At 36.4% G+C, this 22,723-nt stretch overlaps 1 protein-coding gene across 4 annotated transcripts in view; it reads left to right on the plus strand.

Moving 5' to 3' along the window:
- Window positions 1-22,723, plus strand: part of STRN3 (striatin 3) — a 134,299-nt gene that overhangs the window by 78,150 nt on the left and 33,426 nt on the right. For 2 of the 4 annotated variants that reach the window (XM_003260722.4, XM_030804283.1), the window contains exons 5-8: window positions 1,994-2,167; window positions 13,281-13,410; window positions 14,603-14,744; window positions 20,592-20,702. In XM_003260722.4, coding sequence (XP_003260770.1) covers window positions 1,994-2,167; window positions 13,281-13,410; window positions 14,603-14,744; window positions 20,592-20,702 — 557 coding nt within the window. The remainder of the gene's footprint in view (window positions 1-1,993; window positions 2,168-13,280; window positions 13,411-14,602; window positions 14,745-20,591; window positions 20,703-22,723) is intronic. The other 2 variants (XM_030804282.1, XM_003260721.4) reach the window with 1 other exon arrangement.

Genomic DNA, 22,723 nt, shown 5'->3' on the forward strand with positions numbered 1-22,723 from the left:
ATCCAGGCTCTCCTTATAAGTGACTAAAATTTGAAGAAAAGAATAGATTATTGATTGGAAGGATGCTGGATAACTAGCAGAATTGAAGGAAATAATGTACAACCAAGTGTCAGGAAGTGAAGAGCTAGGATAGCTTGGAGGCCCTCTCAGACTGGAAACTCTAAAGACATTCTTAACTTGATTTTCTACTCCTCTCTATCTCAGGTTTATTCTTTTCTTCTGAAAACCACTTTTTTTCTGTATGTCAGAGAACACTCTGTAAGTGTTGTCCTGACTGATCAAATAATTGCCCATGAGTCAGTCATTTTTACCTGGGTTGTATGAGATCTTGGCAGTTCATTCAGACCAAGTGGTTAGAGTATGATGGGAGCTGTTCTCCCCAAGAGAGGACTGCATTTTTTAGAAGAAAAGTGAGGACAGCTTTTCTGGACAGTAGAGAAATCACTTGGACGGTATTCCTCTCATAAATGCCTAATCCCATTGCCTGATTTACAATTTAGTCTCTTGCCACCTTTATCTTTCCCTGTGACTTTATAGCCAAACTTGTTAAGGGTAGTTTATCTCCATAGTCTTCCTTCTTGTTCATTTGTCAGCTGTCTGTTTTCCATTTTGACATTCCTCTGAAGCAGCTTCACAGACATATTCAAGAGACCTTTTTTGTTATAATTGGTATCTTGGAAAAATTTGACATTAACTATTCCTTCTTGAAACTTTTATTTTTGCTTCCATGACAGCACTCTCTGCTATCATTTTTTTTCCTCTAATTTCTCAAATATTTTCATTTTCCTTTGAGTTTTATGCTTCTAGTCCTTTGGATGTTTCTATACCCAGACCTTCTCTCCTTGTTTATGCTTATTCTCTGAGTGACTTCATTTAAATCCATGGCTTCAAATATTACCAAAGATTAATGACCCAAATCTGTATAATCAGGCCAGTCTCTTCTGAGCTTTTGATTTGTATCATCTATGTGCCTAATAAACGTTGTCACTTGTATTTTTTTTATAGACACTATATGGTTGTCTGATAGGTACTCTATAAACTTGATTCTGACTCTGTATAATTTTTTTGAATGTGTACCCATCATCTAACCATCCAAGCTAGAAACCTGAAAATTGTGTGAAGTTCTTACTTGTTTATTCATTCTACTTCCACATACATTTGTGCATCACGTCAAAAAGATTATATCTTGCTTATTTTTTTTCACATTTATTCTCCTCCATTTTTACTTCTTGCTAGTGTCCTGATCTAGTCTTTTTCTCTTTAGCATTCACCTAAAAATCTTTTGTTCTTCTGCCAGCAGTATTTAAGGCTTCTTTTAAGCATCCTTCATTAGCCTCTTAAATACTTATTTGTCACAAAGCCATTCACAACTCATTATCTTTGTATCATAATCTAGTCCCTTTCTTCTTTTCCAGTCTCATCTTAGATCCTAGGTTAAGTTCCTTGGTTTAGATATAGTGAAAGATTGAAAATCACAGGACTAGAGGAGTGCTATGCGATCTTAGATCCTAGAAGGAGAATTAGTGTGTTCATCAATCTCTAGTTAACAACCCCAGGTTTAAACTTAGTATCTCTGTGTGCTAAGATGCAGTTCTACTCATTCTTTACCGTTCCTTGGAAATTAAAAAATGTGTGTGTGTTGTGTTTGTGTGTGTGTGTGTAAGTTAAAAACAATGTGTGGTTGTGTGTATGGAAATTTAAAAATGTGTGTGTGTATATAATCCTAAAAGCGTTTTAAGACACTAGGGCTTCTTGGGTTTTGAGATAATTGGCTCTTAATCAGTGTTAACCATACTATATGCTTTTTAATATAAATTTTGGTTTGTATTTGGTATTGTTCTCTTAGAACTGGAACTAGCCTGTAGAGAAGAAAGGTACTGAGACAAAGGGAGAGCATATTTTATAGGATTATGGGTTTTTCTAAAATTGATGTGATTTTGAGTCTAGCACATGTTAACAGTATGTGGATTTTAGTATTTATTTTCTCTTACAGGTATCTTCAGGAAGTAGGTTATACAGATACAATATTAGATGTACGGTCTCAGCGGGTAAGGTCATTACTTGGACTATCTAATTCAGAACCAAATGGATCAGTAGAAACAAAGAATTTAGAACAGATCCTGAATGGAGGTGAATCTCCTAAGCAAAAGGGACAAGAAATAAAAAGGTATGATTTATACTTAACATAGTTTATATAATGGATATTATGGATATTATTACTGTTAATCTCTTAAGCTTCTTGTTACTGCCATTAAGAAATTTTTTTTTTTTTTTTTGACACGGAGTCTTGCTCTTGTCGCCCAGGCCGGAGTGCAATGGCACGATCTCGGCTCACTGCAACCTCCGCCTCCCAGGCTCAAGCGATTCTCCTGCCTCAGCCTCGCAAGTAGCTGGGATTATAGGCACCCACCACCACTCCCAGCTAATTTTTTGTATTTTTAGTAGAAACAGGGTTTCACCACGTTGGCCAGGCTGGTTGCGAACTCCTGACCTCAGGTGATCCACCTACCTCGGCCTCCCAAAGTTCTGGGATTACCGGCGTGAGCCAGCGTGCCCAACTGCTATTAACAATTTTTAAAGCAGATTGAGTTCAGCGTTAAAGACCCAGCCACCTCCCACCCCACTCCATGGTACCATGGGCAAATAAATTTTCTAAATTTTCTATTTAATGGCTTTTAAAATTTATCTATGTTAAGTTGGTGTTTGTTTGTTTTTTGAGTCAGAGTCTGGCTTCATTGCCCAGGCTGGACTGCACTGGTGTGCTGTTGGCTCATTGCAGCCTCTGACTCCCATGCTCAAGTGATCCTCCCACCTCAGCCTCCTGAGTTGCTCAGATTCCAGGCATGTGCCACTATGCCCAGCTAATTTTTTTTATTTTTTTGTGCAGACGGGTTCTTGCTCTGTTGCCCAGGCTGGTCTCAAACTCCTGGCATTAAGCAGTCTGCCCGCCTCAGCCTCCAAAAGTGCTGGGATTACAGGCATGAGCCACCGTACCCAACTTGTTAAGTTTTGATAACAAGAGAATGACTAGTTTGAAACAGGTGCAGAATCAGATTTGAGACTGATTTCATGTAGTTCAGAGCTATTTTAACATCCTTATTTTAAAATTTTTGCTAGAGTATTTTCAACAAATTATAATGCTACTCTCTATAGAATGAGCAATGGTTATTTAGACACTAGTGTGAAAGAAACAAGGCTTTGCATTGTGTTTAGATTCAGAAAGCTACCAGATAAAAATGTTTATTGAAATAGAATTTACGTATCATAAAATTTACCCATTAAAAAATATGATTTAATAGTTTTTAGAATACTTACAGAATTGTTCAGCTATCACTACAATCTAAGTTTAGAACATTTTCATCACCCCTAAAAGAAACCCCATACCCATTAGGTGGCCGCTCTCCATTTCTCCCTGTCTCCCAACCCTGGGCTACCACTAATCTACTGTCTGTCTCTGTAGATTTGTATATTCTGGATATTTCATATAAGCAGTCTTCTGTGAGTGGCTTCTTTCACTTAGCATATTTTCAAGGTTTATCCGTGTTATAGCATGCATCAGCACTTCATTCCTTCTTATTTCCAAATAATAACTCCATTGTGGATATACTACATTTGGTTTATGTGTTTCTTTTTTATTTTATTATTATTGTTATTATTTTTGAGACAGGGTCTTACTCCATTGCCCAGGCTGGAGTACAGTGGCGTGATCACGGCTCACTGAAGCCTCGACCTCCCTGGGCTCAGGTTATCCTCCCACCTCAGTCTCCCGAGTAGCTGGGACCACAGGTTCACAACACCATGCCTGGCTAATTTTTGTAGAGACAGGGTTTTGCCATGTTGCCCAGGTCTTGAACTCCTGGGCTCAAGCAGTCCGCCTTCATTGGCCTTCCAAAGTGCTGGGATTACAGGCATCAGCCACCATATCTGGCCTTCATTGTGTGTTTCTTATACAGGTGATGGGTATGTGGGTTGGTTCCAAGTTTTGGACTAAAGAAGAAGATTGAGAACCTGCCAAACTCTTTTCCAAGGTAGTTGCACTGTTTTACCTCCCCACCAGCGGTACTAAAAGGATTCTGATTTCTCCACATCCTCATCAACACTTATTATTGTCTAGCAGATATACTTTTGATTAATACAGAATTGATAAATACAAGGAGTTAAGCATTTTTACCATGAGGCGTTACCCTGAGTAACATAGGTTAGAAAGACAAACAAAATGGGGAAAAAACCAGATGCGTTCATTAAGATCATTTAGAGCTTAATAAATAAATAATGTATATAGTTTATAAACATTATTTTATACCCTAGATGTATTTTATGATATTGTGCGGTTTTCTAAAATATATTCTGGTCTACTGGGCACAGTAGTTCATGTCTGTAATCCTAGCACTTTGGGAGGCTGAGGCGGGTGGATCACTTGAGATCAGGAATTCGAGACCAGCCTGTTGACCAACATGGTGAAACCCCATCTCTCCTAAAAATACAAAAATTAGCTGGGCGCACACTTGTAATCCCCGCTACTTGGGAGGCTGATGTGGGAGGATCGCTTGAACCAGGAGGCAAAGGTTGCAGTGAGCTGAGATCATGCCATTGCACTCCGGCCTGAGCGACACAGCGAGACTCCATCTCAAAAAACAAAAAAAGAAAATGTGTATATATATGTGTGTGTGTGTATGTGTGTATATATAGGTATGTATATACACACATATACATATATGTGTATGTGTTTTTTCTGTAAGGTTTAAAGTTAACATAAGCCTTTAATTTAGAGTCTGTCTGTCTGTCTGTCTGTCTTTCTGTCTTTCTTTCTTTCTTTCTTTCTTTCTTTCTTTCTTTCTTTCTTTCTTTCTTTTTTTCTTTTCTTTCTTTCTTTTCTTTTCTTTCTTTTTTTGAGATGGAGTCTAGCTCTGTCGCCCAGGCTGGAGTGCAGTGGCGCGATCTCAGCTCATTGCAAGCTCTGCCTCCCGGGTTCACGCCATTCTCCTGCCTCAGCCTCCCAAGTAGCTAGGACTACAGGCGCCCGCCACCACGCCCGGCTAATTTTTTCTATTTTTAGTAGAGACGGGTTTTCGCCGTGTTAGCCAGGATGGTCGCAATCTCCTGACCTCGTGATCTGCCCTCCTCGGCCTTCCAAAGTGCTGGGATTACAGGCGTGAGCCACCGCGCCTGGCCTAGAGTTTTTATTTCTGAGAAATGACTATTAAAGTCAGTTTGACATCAGATAGAGCCCTTATTTTCTATACTGTGATTTCAGGAAGCATAGAGTGTTTTGTAGCATAAGAGAAAAAGCAGAAATATTATCAAGTATTTTTAGCCAAACTGGTCACTCACGTAGTTCATAGAATTTATAAATATTTTACAGCAATACAGGTTTGCCATACCATGTCTGACTCTGAATCTGAATCAAAGATCTTTTAGTTTTTTTTTCCCCCTCACTCTTAGTATCGTCTTACAAAGATCTTGATAAGCTGTATCTTCTCCTTGTAAAGCTTCTTGCCTTTGCAAAATTAAGATTTTGATAGTTTTTTGGAGTGTGTGTGCGTGCGTGTATGTTAAACACAACATGAGATCTGCCCTCTCAACAAACTTTAAAGTGTGCAGTATTGTTAACAGAAGCCCAAAGTTCCAGCTCTCTGGAACTTTTTCATCTCGTATGACTGGAAACAATAACTTTTGAACAGCAGCTCCCCATTTCCTCCCCGCTCCGGCCCCTGGCAGCCACTATATTACTTTGTGTTTCTGGGTTTGACTACTTTAAGTACCTTATGATTGGACTCATGCAATATTTGTCCTTCTCTGATTAGCTTATTTTACTTAGCATAATGTCCTCATGGTTCATTCTTGTCATATATGACAGGATTTCCTTCTTTTCATAACCAACAATATTCCAATGTATGCATATACTACATTTTCTTTATTTCTTTACCTGTTGATGGACATGTAGGTAATAGTTGTTTATTTGTTTAGTGTTGTTTTGAATGGTGTCTTGCCTTGTTGCCCAGGCTGGAGTGCAGTGGCACAATCACAGCTCACTGTAGCCACAACTTCCCAGGTTCAAGCAGTCCTCCCACTTGAGCCTCCAGAGTAGCTGGGACTATAGCCACATGCCACCACACCTGGCTGATTCTTTAAGTTTTTGTAGAGACAGGACCTCATTATGTTCCCCAGGCTGATCTTGAACTCCTGGACTCAAGCAACCCTCCTGCCTCAAGCAGCCTCCTACCTCAGCCTCCTAAAGTGCTAAGATTACAGGCATGAGCCACTGCGCCTGGCCAGAAATAGTTGTTTTAATCGAGGCTTTCTTCTGAATGCGGTACACTGACATTTTCTGATTCTGCCCTAATGTAGGCGTGTTATGGTTGAGCCATTATTAGGGCCATTTGAAAACCCCTAGGAATAAGAAAATGATATAACATGTGGATCAATATTTCAGCAAAATGATGTTTATTACATTCTTATTTATAATAGGAAAAAAATTAGAAGCAGTCTTAATGTCCAAAAGTAGAGGATGGTAAATTTTAGATTCATATTTTAGAGGCAGTATGCCTAATTGTTAAGAATATGAATTCTGAAGACAGACTGGATTTGAATCCTAACTTAACCACCGGTTACTAGCCGTCACTTTGGACAAGGAACATTACTTTCCTTATTTGTAAAATGACGATCATAGGATTGATGTGAGGAAGGAATGAATTAATGTAAAGCATTTAGAACAATGCCTGACACACAGTAAGTGTTATGTAATTGTCAGCTATTAGGAAATATTGTGTATCTAGTTGAAATGTGACCCCCACCAAGACTAGTGTTTATTAGATACTACCGAGTGAGTGGCACTATTGTATTTCTTGATTTATGGTAGGGTATGGTTGTGGTTGTATGGTGCATCATATCACAAAGTATCTACTTTATGAGGACTCATTGGGAAAGTTCTCTTAGATCTTATAACTGGGAAAAGTTGCGCTGTTTCTTAATAATTGGTCTTACTTACCTTTGAACCTCCAGTTGTTGCTCCCCGCCCACCTCTTTTTTTTTTAACCCTGTTTGGAATCTCAGGGCCAAATTTGTGGGCCTCCTCTAGAAAATGTATTGACACATTTAGTCTTTTACTTAGCAGCCTTACCTTTGGCTTCATTTTGTTTTCCCTTTCATCTGGATATATTCATTTTTAAGATTCTGTTGTCTTTTTAGAATGAGAGAGGGTAGTAAATAAATAGTAGGCAAAGAGAAAAATTATCCACAGATGGAGACTTCTATTTTAAATATGGTAGGTTAAAGTCACATTTTACTTGTGTGCCTTTCAGAAATTTTGCTAAAGAACAGTGAAGGGCTTAAGATGCATTAACACAAAAGAACAACAACAAAAAAAACGACATACAGAAAGAATGAGAGAGTATACTGTCCGTGAGATATGGAGAATTTAACGATTTGGAATCCAGAAAGAAAATAGAGGAATGGCAACTGACTGAGTGACCCTGAGAAAGCTTATTAAACATAAGTGCATTTGAGAGTGATAGGATGAAGAAAAGGAACAAGCCAGTTCAAGTCACAGAATTCCAGTAAAGCCACAAAGGCTAAGGAATTACAGGTATTCAGTGAGGTTTAAATAGGGGTATGAATAGAGAATTGGTTTAAAGTTTATTTAAGAAGCACAGGCTGGGCATGGTGGCCCACGCCTGTAATCCCAATACGTTGGGAGGCTGAGGTGGGCAGATCACTTGAGATCAGGAGTTTGGGACCAGACCAGCCAACATGGTGAAACTCCATCTCTACTAAAAGTACAAAAATTAGCTGGGCATGGTGGCAGGCACCTGTAATCCCAGCTACTAGGAAGGCTGAGGCGCGAGAATTGCTTGAACCTGGTAGGCAGAGGTTGCAGTGAGCCGAGATCGTGCCACTGTACTCCAGCCTGGGCGACAAAGGGAAACTCCATCTTGGGGGAAAAAAAAAGTTTAAGAAGCACAATGTTGAATCCTCTCTTTCATCTTGTGAAGCTGGTTTAACACCACCCCTCCCCTACTCCAAAGAATGGGAGTGTATTTTCCACCAGTGATTTCTGTTTTCTTAAGAAATAAAACAGCTGAAAGATGGGGTTATTGTATAAAATGAAAACAGCAGGGTTGCGTGAAAGTCTCCAGCTGAGCATTGAGATCTCCCGTTTTCTCCTACTGTGTGACTTCCGGTATGTTGGCAGCTTTTATCCCTTACAAGCAAGATACTGAAATTGAATCACATTAATAGGAAAGGCCTAATGGTACTGAAAATTGGGATATGTCAGTGAAATGGCTGGGCCTGTGTCCTATCATGCAGAAGTTAAGTCAGCAGCTTGACAAGAGATAGCCATATTCTTAGTTCTTCTGGACTGCTGTAACAAAATGCCACAGACTGAGTAGCTTATGAACAATAGAAATTTATTTCTCACAGCTCAGGAGGTTGGGAAGTCTAAGATCAATGTGTCAGCGTGGTTGGGTTCTGGTGAAGACCCTTTTCTGGGTTGCAGACTGCTGACTTCCCACTGGGTTTTCGCATGGTGGAAAAGGCAGGCTCCTTTGGGCCTCTTTTATAAGGGTACTAATCCTATTCATGAGGACCGTCCTCATGACCTAGCCACCTCCCAATGGCCCACCTCTTAATACCATCATATTGGGGATTAGGTTTCAAAATAGGAATTTTGCTGAGGGACACAAACATTCAGACCACGGCACCCATGTAGACGGTACACCAGTTAGGACCAAAAAGGAAAATTCAAAGATCAAGTTGAGAGGGTCAGTGTCGGAATAGGAGTTTCAAAAAGAGAAAACAAATCAAGTGTTGAAAACTTGATTAAAACAGTAATACAAGAAAACTCTCTGGAATATATTTTCAGAATGTATTTCCAGGGATGTTTGTTTCCAGATTGAAAGGATTCTTTCCAGGTACTCTATAAAATCAATGAAAAAAGATCCATACAGCGGCCATAATCATGAACGCTAAAAATTAAGAGGAAATTCTAAAATCTTCCAGATAGAAAAATTAGACTACATTGAAAAGACTAGGAATCAGGCATTATTAAATTAACTTTCAAAGCTAGAATATAGGAGAGCAGTGCCTTAAAGATTCTGAGGGAAAGTGAGTTCCATTTAGATTTGTATACTGAGCCAAGTACTGTATTGTTTGTGAAAGTATTAATAGCATAAAGAGACATTTAGATATGAAAGCCTCAAATTTACCCTTCATTTTTTCTCAGGAAGCTATTGGAGATGTTTCTCAGAATTCTGAGAGACTAAGTCAAGAAGGAAGAAAGTGTAGGATCCAAGAAAAAAGATATCTAATAAAGAGAGGGAAAGGAAATTTCAGGAAACAGTTGTGCAGTGGGCCTGGACATTAGCCAGAGTAGAATGGAAGGAGGACAGAATACTGGAAGGAACGTTTCTTAGAAAATATGAAATTAATACATTGCTTTATGTGTTGGAGGATTTTGAAAGGAGATGTACAATTCTGCTGGAAAATTTCAGAGGAGAATAGTGGTAACATCCTTGGAAAACCAGGCAATTAAAAAAAAACACACTAGGCAGTTATTTCAGGAAAACTATATATAAAAGAAAGGAAATAGAGTCATTGTAATGTGATTTACATGGACATACTAATATGTACTTACAATGTAACCATGGAATATTAATATAGCCAAAAGTAAGCTGATGTAACTATATTACTGTTATGGGAGGAAGTGTGGATGTGGGATGGAGACTGTAAGGGAACTATATTTTTAGCAAGAAATAGCAATCTGAGCATGTTATTTAGAAAAAATAGGGTAAATAATAAAGGAAGCTTCTTTAAAAATAAGTTGAAAAATGGTTGTTCCTAGTGTGTAGGAATCAAAGATAGAGAAGGATGGGGCAGGGGACTCTCTTGTTACTCATTGTATGCCTTGTCAATTTATTTAGAACTATTTGGCTTTTTTTCTCCTAAGTATTTCCTAGGAAGCAGAACTTCATTTTAGCAACTGCAACAACAGCAGCAACAACAAAAGATTGATGATACTCATGATCCCCAAATTATTCCTAGCTAACTTCAGTAGAGCCCTAAAAGTTGCCTGACAAACCTTTTCTTTTTCTTCACTGGCTGATTACTTATTTCGTTCCTCAGTTCAGCAACTCTTCTAATCTTTTTCTACTCTTCATCAACTCCACTCCAGACTGCGTTCCTTAATTTTAGTCATTCTTATAAGTTTGTGACCCTACCTCATGTTTGTTTTTTTAGAGACAATTCTCCACTGATCTGTCATGTTTCTAAACATCCTGTGAGCAGAGACACATATTGCCCTTTTATTCTGGACTATCTATTTAAGGATATTTATATAACAAACAACCTTGTAAGATAGAGACAGTCTTCTGGGAAGTCATGCTTACTGTTCAGTATAAATGATTCAAGTTCCCTAAGCTCAGAGTTCCTCCGCTATGATTCAACGAACTGTAAGTGTAACATCTACCTGATTACCTCCTTGCCACCCTTGTGGGACTTGGGCAAAGGAAATTCAGCAAACATGATCCTATTACTTCCTGTGCTCCTGAGGAGAATTCTTGTCTCTGATTCAATTTTATGACTTATTTCAGGATCCATGAAACAGTAATAGGCTAGGTTGTTAGCATGAAGGCAGGGAAAAACCTGAGACCTTTCACAGTCTATGATCCTTTAATTTTCATTTCCCTAAAGACTAATGATGTTGAGCATCTGTTCATATGCTTATTTGCATTCCACCTATCATTATGATGCAATGTCTATTTGAAATATTTCCCCATTTTTTATTGTTTTGTTACTGTTAAGGTTTAAGTGTTCTTTATATACCCTTGACACAAGTTTTTCATGAAATATAACTTGCAAATATTTTTTCACAATTTATAGGCTTGTCTTTACATTCTCTTGGTGTCTTTCAAAGAGCGAATGTTAATAATTTTGGTGAAATCTGATTCACCAATTCTTTCTTTTATGCGTTGTGTTCCATTTGACTTTTAAAGCCATGCACATGTATTGCTGTGATTAAATACAGTTTTAAAACCTGGAAACAGGAGGCACTCTTCCTTTAGAGACAGAAATTTCTATCCAAGGAGCAGCAGTACTTAATTTTTCAAAGTTCAAAACAAATATATCTTTAAAAAAATTCTTTTAAATTATTGTATCATTGATATGCTACTTTTATCAAATGCATTCATTGCCTTTCATTTAATCTCCAAATATTAAGTTACATTGTAAATTTTGAGCTGAAAGTATATTTTGTTCTGGTAGATTTGTTGTTGTTTTTACTAATTTGCATTTGAAGAAACCATCTCCTACATTCAGTCATTATACTGGATTGGGTGGGATATAGTACAACCTATTAAAACTCTTTGTTAATGCTATTTTAAAAATATAGTCAACCCTTTCTATCTGTAGGTTCTTCATCTATGGATTGAAAATACCACATTGAAAAAAAACGACAATTAAAAAATAAAATAATACAAATTTAAAAACACAGTGTGACACCTATTTATGTAGTATTTGCATTGTATTAGGTATTATAAATAATCTAGAGATGATTGAAAGTATACTACAGGGAGAATGTGCATAGGGACTTCAGCATGATAGGAAGGTATGTATCCTAGAACCAATGCCTCATGGAAACCAAGGGGCGACTATAATCTGAATTGTATTACATGCTTAATTTGGACTAATGGAGGGAACCAATCAGAGAGGGGGGCAGAAACCCTCCCTGAGTTTTATATTAGTTTTCTTTTTGTTACCATGCACTCTTAGTAAAGACATTTAAAGACATTTGAGATAATCTAATTCAGCCCCCACAATTTACAGCTAAAGAAATTGAGGCCAAAAGATTTAAATGGTTTGGCCAAATTCAAGCAGCTACTTAGTGGCAGAGCAGAGAATTTTCATGGTGAAAGTCTTTGTTCAGCTGAATTTTCTACTGTTTTGTTGCTGCCTTTATTGTTAGACATTTAAACAACTATATGAAAACCTTTTTTTGTGTGTGCATAGAGAAACTCAAATTAGTTAAAAGATTTAGTTAAGTGGATAAAATATATTGTCCCTATTACCTGTTAAATAAGTGATTCTGCAAGACTTAAAAGTATTTATTTAATAGATTTTGAGTTATTTTTTCTAGCTAAGACAGTCTATGAAATGGATTGGGATGTTTTATATATGATTTACTATAAATCTGGGCTGCTTGATAAATTATTTTTAAGTTTTTTTTGTTTTCATTTTGAGACTGGGTCTTGCTCTGTCACCCAGGCTGGAATGCAGTCATAGCTCACTGCAGCCTCAACCTCCTGGGTTCAAACAATCCTCCTCTCTCAGCCTCCTGAGTAGCTGAGACTATAGGCAAACAACACCATACCCAGGTAATTTTTTTTTTTTTTTTTTTTTTTTGAGACAGGGTCTCACTCTTGTCACCCAGGCTAGAGTGCAGTAGTGTGATCTTGGCTCACTGCAACCTCTGCCTCCTGGGTTCAAGCGATTCTTCTGCCTCAACCTCCTGATTAGCTGAGACTACAGGCACACGCCACCATGCTAGGCAAATTTTTGTATTTCTAGTAGAGACGGGGTTTCAGTATGTTGGCCAGGATAGTCTCTATCTCCTGACCTCATGATCTGCCCACCTCGGCCTCCCAAAGTGCTGGGATTACAGGCATGAGCCACACGCCTGGCCTGAAGATTCTTAAGGGAGTGATCAGTTCTACCTGCAAAGGTTGGAAGAAGCTTGTACAACTGACTCGGTAATTTTTTTTTTTGAAGGTGGGTTTCACTATATTGCCCAGGATGGTGTTGAACTCTAGGCTCAAGCGATCTTCCCCCCTTCACCTCCCAAAGTGCTGGGATTACAGGCATGAAGCACTGTCCCTGGCCCCGCCTGATAAACTGTGGTATTTACTGTTTTAGTCCTCAAACATTTAGACCAAACTGTAAGAGGTTGTAGTTATAAGAAATGCCAAGTTTCAGTTGCTTATGATGGCTTTATTTTGAGAACTAATAATATGTGTTTGAGTGTCTAATACTATAGGATTTTATTTTGTTACGGTAATTACCTAAAATATTTTGGACAACGAACTTTGGAGAAAGTCAGCAGAGAATAATTACTTTTATTTCAGTTGTAGAACATAAATCTTTCAAACTTTTTTTCTTGAATAAAGCCCTCAGACAGTAGGTAGTCATTCGAATCTCTAGTTTTAAGAATTGATTTAAAATGGGAACCAGAAAGAAATATTAGAACCAACCATTGGAATAGTTGGATTCATCTTATTTCCTTCATGCAGGTCCTCTGGTGATGTTCTTGAGACGTTCAATTTCTTAGAAAATGCTGATGACAGTGATGAAGATGAGGAAAATGACATGATTGAAGGCATCCCAGAAGGAAAAGACAAACATCGGATGAATAAACACAAAGTAGGAATTATATTTTATATTCTTATTAGCTATATATTCATGTAGTTGGAATAGGAATTTTTGAGATGTCTTAAGTTACGTTGGGAGTGATTGATCATCTTTATTTTACATATTGGTTAAAAGTTTTATGTGGTCAGCTCTTTTTGCGTTACACACATAGAGTAGGAATTGTTTGCTGTATTATTCACTTAGTGGGCAAGAAAAGGTCTGTATTTATAGGACTAGTCCATTGATTTTGAAACCTTTTTAAAGCAATGCCCTTTCCACTTCTGCTACAATTGAGAATCACTGCTGAAGTCTGTCTCTTCATGTACAGCACACCAGTGATAAATTAACTGAAGTTGCAATGGGAATACTTCCACCCTGGGTGAGGGAGTAATCTGTGAATTATAAATAAGTCTCAACATTCTTGTATTTTAGTAAAGAATAATAAAAATTTACTTTTGCTCATAACCTAAGAAACAGGTTTATCTATTTGAGTGGTTTGAGGGGCTCGCTATAGAAGCCAAAGTAGAGTTGATTGTCCATTCGTGGATTACCAGAGTAGTGTACAGCATTTCAACCATAGAAAAAAGTGGGTAGGTTTAGTTGTTAGTATTTGAGATTTTACAGTAACGTAAGAAAAAAATGACAATGTTCCACAAAAGTTTCTGGTCTACAAAATCAGTTTTCAGTTCTTTTTTGACACATTCTATATGTATAAAGTAGTCTATTTGGGTGAATAGAGATTTTGATCCTTTTTATTTTTTTGTTCTGGAAGGTAAAGCACTATTATAATTATCACAGCTATGAATTTAAATTAGTTACTATGCCCTATCTCTATGAGTGACGGACTAATCATGCAGTTTCCCATTTATGAGGTCAATTCAAGATAACATCAGAATGCAAATAAGTGACTGGTTCTTTAATGGAGGACTAACTGTGAATGTACTGTAATTTAAGACGTTAACTGTTCTTGAAGATTAGCACTTAAACCATTTTTAGTGCCACATTACTTAGATCAATCTTGGCACAGCACTGTTGAACCATTTATCTAAAGTATAATTTGGGATTTGTGAATTACATGGGAAATCTAAAATTTTTGATCCAAGTAATTTTAAAATGGGTGTGTAAATGTAGTTTTGTGATAATATTAAAGCATCCCTTTTCCATTTAGGATAAAAGTAATTCTTGGTTTATATTCTATTTACAGATAGGTAATGAAGGTTTAGCTGCTGACCTAACTGACGATCCTGATACTGAGGAAGCCCTGAAAGAATTTGATTTTTTAGTGACTGCTGAAGATGGTGAAGGAGCTGGAGAAGCACGGAGTTCGGGGGATGGCACAGAATGGGGTAAGGTGATAAAGAAATACCGGGTGGGAGGAAATCTAGCCCTTAATGATGGGTTATTATTAAATATTATATGTGGAATGTGTGTATGAATGTATGGTGGCAGTTAAACTGAGAGCAAGGGGAAGTGGTTTTGAATAATATCAAGGTATTTTGTACCAGTTTACTTAAATTTGGTGACTAAACTGTTTAATATATATGGCTTTTGGTGGATTTTGATTTTTGGAATTTGTCTGGATTTAAAGTTGAAGCATTTAATTGATTTGGAAATCCAATTTCTTTCCCTTTAGTAGATTTTTAAAAATGTACGTATTCAGTTTTAAACATTCCCATTGTTTAATTTGGTATTCTAGATTTAGGAAGATTTAACTCTCAGTATGTCCATATAGTGTTATCTGACTAATTACTAATTCTAGTAATTAGTCAGTAATTAGAAATTAGTAATTAGAAAGTAATTAGTAATTAGAAAGAATAAAGCTACTCATCCTGAATTATAGCTCTATATTGAGCACAATTTAATGAAGATACTAAACTTTATTGCCTATAATATTCAGTGTGCAAAATGTTAGGGCCTAAACTTTGGAAGTGGTACATTGTGCTAATAATAATTCAGCCATAACTAAGAGAAAACCATTCTCTATCTGTACATGGTTAAAAACCGCATTAGGAAGTAAAATAAGTTTAAAAAATATTTTAAGGTAATAGCTGACATCATTTATGTTTTTCCTAGTAAATACACTCATGCAATCCTCATTTAATATCAGCATGTTGTGTGGTAGGTAGAACAAAGTGTGTTTAATGAGCTTTATTGGAGAAGGTTATTATTATTATTGTTATTATTATTATTATTATTATTTTTTGAGACGGAGTCTCGCTTTGTTGCCAGGCTGCAATGCAGTGGTGCAATCTTGGCTCACTGCAAGCTCCGCCTCCCGTGTTCAAGTGATTCTTCTACCTTGGCCTCCCAAGTAGCTGGGACTACAGGCGTGCACCCCAACACCCAGCTACTTTTTGTATTTTTAGTAGAGGCGGGATTTTACCTTGTTGGCCAGGATGGTCTCGATCTCTTGACCTCGCGATCTGCCCGCCTTGGCCTCCCAAAGTATTGTGATTACAGGCGTGAACCACCGCGCCTGGCCTGGAGAAGTTTATTTTAATACATCAAAGTTTTGCTTAATTACAAGCAAGAGGAATAATCACTAGATTTTTTAAAAAACTACTTTGATAGCAAACACTTGGATTTTAAAAGATGCCTCATTTATGTGTTTAAACTAAGTATTGCTAATAGCAAGAGAGAAAAAACCTAATATGTAATACATTTATTGACTATCTTGATATAAAAAATGAATCAAGTACTTAAAAGATTTGAATTTTGCCACCAGTTTTCTTATTATAATTCTCAAGCATTATTTTCAGACCTTCACTTCTTTCTTCTTCTAAGTGGAAATAGACACATTAATTCAAACATGAGAAAACTCCACAATTACTTTCTAGACTACATTTTTCTACTTACTATTTGAAAATGATTGTGGTTTAGAAGGGTGCCTTTCTTCAAAATCAGCATTGCTCAGGAGAAACAGTAAAAATATTTAACTTTTAGCTTCTCTGTGCAGACATTCAATGTTGGAAATACCTTATCTTTTTCCAGTAATTTCAAAAGTATTGTTTTTTCCTGATTGTTTTATAATTATATAATTATTTTGTAATGCAAGTATGTTTTAAAAAACTTAGAACCTACAAATACATGCGAAGATAAATATTTTTATAAGTATATGTATATATATTTACTTATTTAGTTAACCGAGGGTTTTGCTAAATGTTGATTTGTAATGCACACTTTTAATACATGGTTCTTCTGCATCGTTTTTTTTTTGAAACAGGGTCTCGCTTTGTTGCCCAGGCTGGGGTGCCGTGATGCAATCTTGGCTCTCTGTGACCTTCACCTCCCAGGCTCAAGGGGTCCTCCCACCTCAGCCTGCTGAATAACTGAGACCACAGGCGTGTGACCACACCTGGCTAATTTTTGCATTTTTTTTTTTTTTGTAGAGACGGGGTTTGGCCATGTTGCTCAGGCTAGTCTTGAACTCGTGGACTCAAGCAGTCTGCCTGCCTTGGCCTCCCAAAGTGCTGGGATTGCAGGCATGAGCCACCATGCCCAGTCAGCATCGTTTTAAATAGCTGGATAACATTCTGTCAATAATGTGCCATAATTTTATTTAACCAGAGCCCTATGATGCACATTTAGCTTATTTTCATTAAAAAGAAAATGATCGAAATAACTTATCAAATATGTTTTTAGCTAAATCTTGACACATATTCATTCCTTCTTCCTTAGCCTAAAGTTGCTAGACATTTAGTCAAAAGGATAAAGAAAAAAACTCAGGAATTTAATTTATACGGAATGGCATTATTTCTTTGATAATAGTTTCCATATTATGTACAACTGATTGGTCCTTCTGTCTGAAGACTTTTGATTGTGGAGCAGAGTTTTAAGACAACTCTCAATACTTTGCTTTTTACTATCAATATTTGATAGTGCCTGTGTCTCCTGTGTAAGTGGAAGTAATCGAAAAGGTCTCCTACTTCCAGACAAGACGGAAATATCTTTAAAACATTTTAAGTTCTTGATGAAGGAAAATAACTCATTTAAGTACAAGATGGTTCAAATAGTTTTTTTTTTTTTTTTTTTGGTAAGAAATGAAAACTGTCAAGTGATTTATGCAGTATTTCCAAAGTTCATCATTTCTACTCAACAAGATGTTATAGTCATTTTTTCCAAAGCAAAGAGGATGAATATGCAAACACTCTTTGTATTTATGGAATTCATTTGCTAAAAATTTGAATATATTTATAAATAGGAAAGTGGTAGCTTTCAGATTTTTTTTTCTTTTTTTTGAGACGGAGTCTCACTCTGTTACCCAGGCTGGAGTGCAATGGAACCATCTCAGCTCACTGCAACCTCCACCTCCCGGATTCAAGCGATTCTCCTGCCTCAGCCTCCGGAGTAGCTGGGATTACAGGCGCGTGCCACCACGCCTGGCCAATTTTTGTATTTTTAATAGAGACAGGGTTTCACCATGTTGGCCAGGCTGGCCTTGAACTCCTGACCTCAGGTGATCCACCCGCCATGGCCTCCCAAAGTGCTGGGATTACAGGTGTGAGCCACGATGCCCAGCCCAGATTTAAATTATTGGGTAAAAGAGCACTGATTTTTTAAAAAAGTAAGTCTTGTCTTAATGAAACATACTCTAGTCCTTACTCACATTAGAGAATCTGGTTGTTATTTTGTATATTAGCAATCAACAATTAACTTTGTTATCTCTGTCTTTGAATTTTTTTTATCTTATGAAACCACTGCCTTTTGGCAAGCTTTCTAACGCTCTTTTCACTGTCATCTGTATTAGATAGTCTGAGTTTAATATTAGTAATTTTTAGTTCTTCTCATTGTCGAAAGCAATAGTTGGCAGTTCTATTTTGCTTTTTCTTTCATGGAGACTAAGTATTTTAAGAATGTTCATTTATTGTCTCGTGTCTTTGATCTGTAGAGATTTATAGAACTACAAAATACAATTAGCACCTGAATGTTTGTTCTTAAGTGTAATGGATAAAGTATGAGTATTTGCATGAAGTTAGTTACAGATTTATGCTACAGTTAATAGATTTGTATAATTCATCTGCTTTGGTAATCAGAATTACCGTGATAGAATTTCATGTTTTTGTGGGTTTGAGCTGTCAGGAGTCAACTTTCTTATGCATATTTGTGTTTTCTTTTAGACAAAAAAGTTACTGTAAATGATTCAACCTCATTTCTTGGTATTTTTTCCCCCTAGATTTTTTAAAAACAGGATTAATATGTAGAAGATTATGCTGCCTCTTCCCTTTTGCACTTATCTATTTCTTATAAGCAATATCAAACAGCTGTTACTTACCAGGCAAGTTTCAGGATGTTGTTTGTGCACATATGCATTCACCAACCTGTTCTTTGCACTGCCTAAATTTACTTTTGTTTTCTAGATTTGAGATTATCTTGCAAGTAATATTTTTTTTCCTTAAGCTTATCCTTTTTTTATTCCCTATGCATTTTCACTCCACTCTCTTCGTCAACTATAGTTAGAGCTATTCACAGTTTTATTCTCTCTGCACAGGTCTTCTAGAAAACTGTTTGGCTCTTACTAAATTTTTCTATCGAATTTCCTATATAAACTTCATACAACTTAAGGTTTTTTTTTGGTCTCTGTGAGGTTTAAAAAATATTTGCTCATAATGTATCAATTTGTCTTGCTTTAAGTAATTGAAATTAAGAATTATTAACTTCATTAAGATGAGTGCAAATGATTGTTGAGATCCCGTTTTTCTTGGTATGTTCAATAAGTTTACAGAAGGATTCCTGATGCAGCATAGTTTTCAGGAAACTTCATGATTTGAGTACATGCAAATTGAGTAAAGTGAATTTTCTCTTTACAACTGTATTACAAACAGCATTACAATTTGTGGATTTGACAGATAGATAATCTTAGGTGTAAGTTTTAGTCATGAGTAACCTAGTTTCAAGTGATTCAAGTTAGCAAGTTAATTTCAAACTTAGGATTTAGTTTTTCACATACTGACTGACCACCTGTGATCATACCGTCAGGGAAAAAATTATGACAATTGTAGCAGGAAAAACTCAAGGTACAGTAAATATTTGCATTTCTGTGTGCCATTCAAATATGAGAATTTCTTAAGTTTGGTGCATATAGCACTCTATAAAGGAAGAGAAAGGCTTTTTATGTCTATAGATTAAGTCAGTGAGGCCTAGGGTGGCTCTTACAAAACTTGTTAGCCAGAATATACTGAGTTATCAAAAACTTAACAAGTCAGAGTGTTAAACTTCCTTATGAGCTGTTTTAAAACCACACAAAGGAAGGAAAAATCCTCAATATTTAAAATAATTCTCAAAGACTTATTTTTATGCTGCCTCTTTTTAGTGCTGTTTTTCCTCTAGTTGACTATGAGTAAATTTTTCTCAGGCACAAGTATTTAGTTAAATATTGATTTATTATTCAGCTAAAATAGCTGACGTAGCTTCAGCAGATGTACAGCAATGTATGTTTTCACTTCTCCATGCTTATCACTAGTTTTATCCTAAAAAAAATCAATTCTAAAAAAATTCTTCAGTGGAATTTGAGTTTGTTTTTTTGTTTTTTGTTTTTTGTTTTTTGTTTTTTTTGCTAATCTTAGTTGTAGACCAATGGAAGAAGGTAATGAGATGTTGAACTGTTTGGGTGGGTGGGGGCAGAGGTGGGACTCTCTGAATGCTTTGTATGGATTATTCAAGACATTATATTTTTGAACTATATGTATTGGACTAGAATGCCTCTCCATTAGTACAGTTAATCCTGTGCATGCAGAATCAGTATGACAGAAGGTGCATGAATATTTTCATCAATGAAACAGCACTTACCTTTCTAGCTTGCACTTTTCTGAGTAGTTCGCATGTATTTCATTCATTTGCTTTTATGATGCTGGCTGAATAATTTTTTATTAACATTTTTATAAAGATGCAGTGATCTATTTTTATAACATTAGATTTCTAATGTCAGTCTATTGAATGAATGATAACCTTCAAATTTGTGGTTCATGAAAATGAAGCACTATTTAACTGTTGATATTAAATGTTTAGAAACTTATGACATGGGCATTTAGAGTTTGAGTTGTGAATACCAGAACTGAGACTGCACCTTTAAAGTATTTTGAGTATATGCTATTAGTACATTTTATTATGATTATGTAAAGCTATAACAGTTTACTGCCAACAGCTTGCATTGCCAACTGCTGATTTTTTTTCTTTTAATAATATGCTGCATGTAGATAAAGATGACCTCTCCCCAACTGCTGAGGTTTGGGATGTAGACCAGGGACTAATAAGTAAGCTGAAGGAACAGTACAAGAAGGAACGAAAGGGGAAGAAAGGGGTGAAGAGTAAGTGCAGATTCTGACTATTATAATTTTTGTATACCAATAATTGAGAAAAAATTCTTCAATTCTGTTTCTTTGTGTAACTTAATTTTTTGTTTCATAAAGGGGGCAACTAACTTTAAACTTTGTCTGTTGTATAATTGAAATTTATTTGTATATAATTTAGGATGTGTTATTGATCAAGTAGAAAATCATTTAAAATATATGGGAAGGGTAAAGGAAAGATTTTGAGGATTGTTTTTAAGCTTTAAAAACTTTACCAAATTGTTTGGAATATTGGCATTGGAATAAAAAAATAAAGATTTGTTCAAAAGGGAGAAAAGTATAAATTTCTCCATTTTTGATACATAGAGTATAGCTATAAACAACTCATATCCAGGTTACATTTCTTAGTTTGGGAATCCTTACCTACAGTGAGTAGGAAAGCCCTTTCTATAGGTTCTGCTTTCTGGTCTTAATCCAACTACAAACAACAACAGCAGCAAAAAGAATCTCTTGGGTAGTACTTTTTGGCTACTGTGGTGAAGGAAACCAGAAGTGGGAGGTTAGTGGTGGCAGTAGGGTTTGTTTAGTCATTGCTGGGTGTCTCGGTGCCTGGATGTATTTTTCACTATGTTGTATATTAACCAATTTACTTATTAAAATGTAAATCCGCTATAGTACCTCTCTCAAAGTAGCAATTTATTTCCATTTGGTGAAGCAAACTTAAAAGTTGCCACATAAAAATATCTTCAGATCTGTGACTATTAACTAGAGAGACTTGAAACTTATTTTTGGGACTCATTTGAACTGGCCAGTGACCCCTGCTAGTCTAACATTTTGACTATATAAAGGAGAAAATAGTGTGAGAAAAAGGCAAAAGCAATATAGACATTTCTTTTGTGTTTCTTTGGTGACAAATACATTCATATATTAAATGGCAGGTGTAATGGAAATGTGTGCGAGTTTCTTTCAGTAAAACCTTTTCTGAGTGATTTCATTTACTGTGGAGGCTAATAAGTGAAGTTTTGGGAGTTTCACCTGTTACACAATTTTCTTTTATAACTTTATGATAGCTTTTGTTATTGCATGTGAATTAAAAGACTATATAGTGAACTGCTTATTGTATTTAAAAACATTTGATACTGGGCTGGGTTGTGTTTAGTTCTAACATCATTTACCTATAATGCAAGCATGCTGAGTATAAAAGTACATTTGCATGATTGACTATATTAGAATAGACAAAATGACATTAGAATTTTAGGGTTTAATTTTTTTTTTTTTTTTTTTTTGACGGAGTCTCGCTCTGTCTCCCAGCCTGGAGTGCAGCGGTGCGATCTCAGCTCACTGCAACCTCTGCCTCCCGGGTTCAAGCGATTCTCCAGCCTCAGTCTCCTGAGTAGCTGGGACTATAGGCACGTGCCACCATGCCTGGCAAATTTTTTGTATTTTTAGTAGAGACGGAGATTTACTGCGTTAGCCAGGATGGTCTCAATCTGCTGACTTTGTCATGATCTGCCTGCCTTGGCCTCCCAAAGTGCTGGGATTATAGGCGTGAGCCACTATGCCTGGCCTAGGGTTTAATTTTTTTTTTTAAGAAATAAAGTAGCTTATTTTACTAGTGGATTGCTTATTTTATATATAGTATCATAAACTGACTTAATCTGCTGAAGATTTCTTTTGAAATGTTAGATAATGTTGCTTCTAATTTAAAATAGAAGTATCCCATTTTCCCCCTCTGATAGACTATGACTAGACCTGTATCTTTTTGAGGTCTACAAATAAGATGTAAGTCAAGGTCTTTTTTAGTTGTTGCTTTTAAACTTTTCTTAAAATTTTTTTTTAGTTAAAGTATGTTTAAGAAATATTAGAAACAGATAAACTAAAAAATTAAACAAAATTTAATTTTTTTAGAACCCATGTTGGAGTGCAGTAGTGTAAATCATAGCTCACTGTAGCCTCAAATTCTCCTGTTCTCAAGATATCCTCCCACCTCAGCCTCCTGAGTAGCTGGGACTATAGGCACGTGCCACCACACCTGGCTA

Source organism: Nomascus leucogenys, chromosome 22a (assembly GCF_006542625.1).
Source record: "Nomascus leucogenys isolate Asia chromosome 22a, Asia_NLE_v1, whole genome shotgun sequence".
Classification (NCBI taxonomy): domain Eukaryota; kingdom Metazoa; phylum Chordata; class Mammalia; order Primates; family Hylobatidae; genus Nomascus; species Nomascus leucogenys.